At 37.0% G+C, this 2654-nt stretch overlaps 1 protein-coding gene across 1 annotated transcript in view; it reads left to right on the plus strand.

The window, feature by feature from the left end:
• LOTGIDRAFT_176098 (hypothetical protein) overlaps positions 1–2654 on the plus strand; it is a gene marked incomplete at both ends in the record, with an annotated part of 5480 nt that overhangs the window by 2004 nt on the left and 822 nt on the right. The window contains one exon of the mRNA XM_009066262.1: positions 1856–1966. Coding sequence (XP_009064510.1) covers positions 1856–1966 — 111 coding nt within the window. The remainder of the gene's footprint in view (positions 1–1855; positions 1967–2654) is intronic.

Below are 2654 nucleotides of genomic sequence, written 5' to 3' on the forward strand. Positions count from 1 at the left end.
TAGGCATACTTACACTTTCTGGAACACCTGAGGCCACTTTGCGATTGAGTCTGTCAACAATTAAGGCAGTTGTTTTAAGAGAGTTCACATAGTTTGATTAACTTTTCTTTACTGACGGACTGACTTGTGAGGAATAACTGTTCTTTGACGCGTCTGACGTGTTTTCATCTCTTTGACGCGTCTGACGTGTGTACTGACGTATTGACGTGTGACGAAGACCTGTTCTTTGACGTGTTTACTGACGTACTGATGTTTTTTCCTACTGAGGTGTGTTTAAAACTCGACCTAAACGTTTTAAGGCATACTTATACTTTCTGGAACACCTGAGGCCACTTATGCGATTGAGTCTGTCAAAAATGTGGTATTTTAAGAGAGTTCACATAGTTTGATTAACTTTTCTTTACTGACGGACTGACTTGTGAGGAATAACAGTTCTTTGACGCGTCTGACGTGTTTTCATCTCTTTGACGCGTCTGACGTGTGTACTGACGTATTGACGTGTGACGAAGACCAGTTCTGAGACTTGTTTACTGACGTACGGATGTTTTTACCTACTGAGTTGTTTTTAAAACTCGACCTACACGTTTTAAGGCATGCTTACACTTTCTGGAACACCTGAGGCCACTTTGCGATTGAGTTTGTCAAAAATGTGGTATTTTAAGAGAGTTCACATAGTTTGATTAACTTTTCTTTACTGACGGACTGACTTGTAATGAATAACAGTTCTTTGACGCGTCTGACGTGTTTTCATTTCTTTGACGCGTCTGACGTGTGTACTGACGTATTGACGTGTGACGAAGACCAGTTCTTTGACGTGTTTACTGACGGATTTGAGTCTTAACCTACTGAAGTGTGTTTAAAACTCGACCTAAACGTTTTAAGGCATACTTACATTTTCTGGAACACCTGAGGCCACTTTGCGATTGAGTCTGTCAAAAATGTGGTATTTTAAGAGAGTTCACATAGTTTGATCAACTTTTCTTTACTGACGGACTGACTTGTGTGAATTACAGTTCTTTGACGCGTCTGGCGTGTTTTCATTCTTTGACACGTCTGACGTGTGTACTGACGTATTGACGTGTGACGAAGGCCAGTTCTGGAGTGCTTACTGACGTACTGATGTTTTTACCTACTGAGGTGTGTTTAAAACTCGACCTAAACGTTTTAAGGCATACTTATACTTTCTGGAACACCTGAGGTCACTTTGCGATTGAGCCTGTCAAAAATGTGATATTTTAAGAGAGTTCACATAGTTTGATTAACTTTTCTTTACTGACGGACTGACTTAAGAGGGATAACAGTTCTTTGACGCTTCTGACGTGTGTACTGACGTATTGACGTGTGGCGAAAACCAGTTCTTTGACGTATTTACTGACGTACTGATGTTTTTACCTACTGAGATGTGTTTAAAACTCGACCTAAACGTTTTAAGGCATGGTTACACTTTCCGGAACACCTGAGGCCACTTTGCGATTGAGTCTGCCAACAATTAAGGCAGTTGTTTTGAGAGAGTTCACATAGTTATTTTATTTTTCATGTACCAACGGATTGATTTGTGAGGAATAACAGTTCTTTGACGGTTTTCATATCTTAGGCATGCATTCACTTTCTGGAACACCTTATCCCAGTTTGCGATTGAGTCTGTCAACCAGGCAGTTGTTTTAAACCCCACTATAAATCATTGAGAAAATATTCTTTTTCTCTTTATAAATAAGTAATAATTCTTAAATTTGTACGCGGCACTAATTGAATTGAAATGACTGTAAAGAATGGCGATTTGTTTTGCAAATTTCTTAAAATTTCGTTTTTTGATGTAGTAGTTTTTATAAACATAAGTTATAAGTTTGTAAGGTAGCATCGACGTATTGACGTGTCTGGCGTGTTTACTGACGTGTTTGACGTATATACTGACGGGTCTGACGTGTTTACTGACGTACTGACGTGTGACGGAGACCTTACTCTTGAGGTAGGTAGGTAGATGACAAGTTAACGTTCGCTTCAAGCGGATGCTGATATCGCAAAATATTAGCCTTAGATCCACAGGTCAATTTATATACTTTAAGCAGGTACGCTCGGTTTTGTTGCAATTGTAAAAACTACAGAGCTCGGTTCCCCTTTTTGATTTTAGACTGTATTATTTTAAAATATTGTCCTATTTTATAAATTGTGATATAGGAAGGCGGAGAATGCATCTAACGCAATTTTGGCACTGAAAGTTGAATAATTTTTTTTTCTTTAACTTGACTTCCAACTTAATCAAATCTACCTGATCCAAAATTATTGTTTTAAGGAAAATGTAAATATCAAGTTGAATAGTAGTAGGCCTATTGTCAAATTTTAAACTAATAGCCTACAAAGTAAAACTTTGTATAATGATATACCCATTATCACAGTGATTGCCAAATAAAGTGTCAAAATAAATTTGTCTGGTATACACTTGATGAATCGATAATAAACAGAGACTTGTATTTAAATGGGTTTATGATTACCCATTTCTTATACTTGAATGATAAAATATAAACTGTACTGAAAAATAACCCGAATTTAAGTATCATTTGACTACAACCCACTGTTTTATATTTAGTAATGTAACACAGGGACCGAAAACAAAATACATTTTTTTTAACGAGACAAACTTGGACATTCAACATTTA

This window comes from Lottia gigantea (assembly GCF_000327385.1).
Source record: "Lottia gigantea unplaced genomic scaffold LOTGIsca_746, whole genome shotgun sequence".
Taxonomy (NCBI): Eukaryota; Metazoa; Mollusca; class Gastropoda; family Lottiidae; genus Lottia; species Lottia gigantea.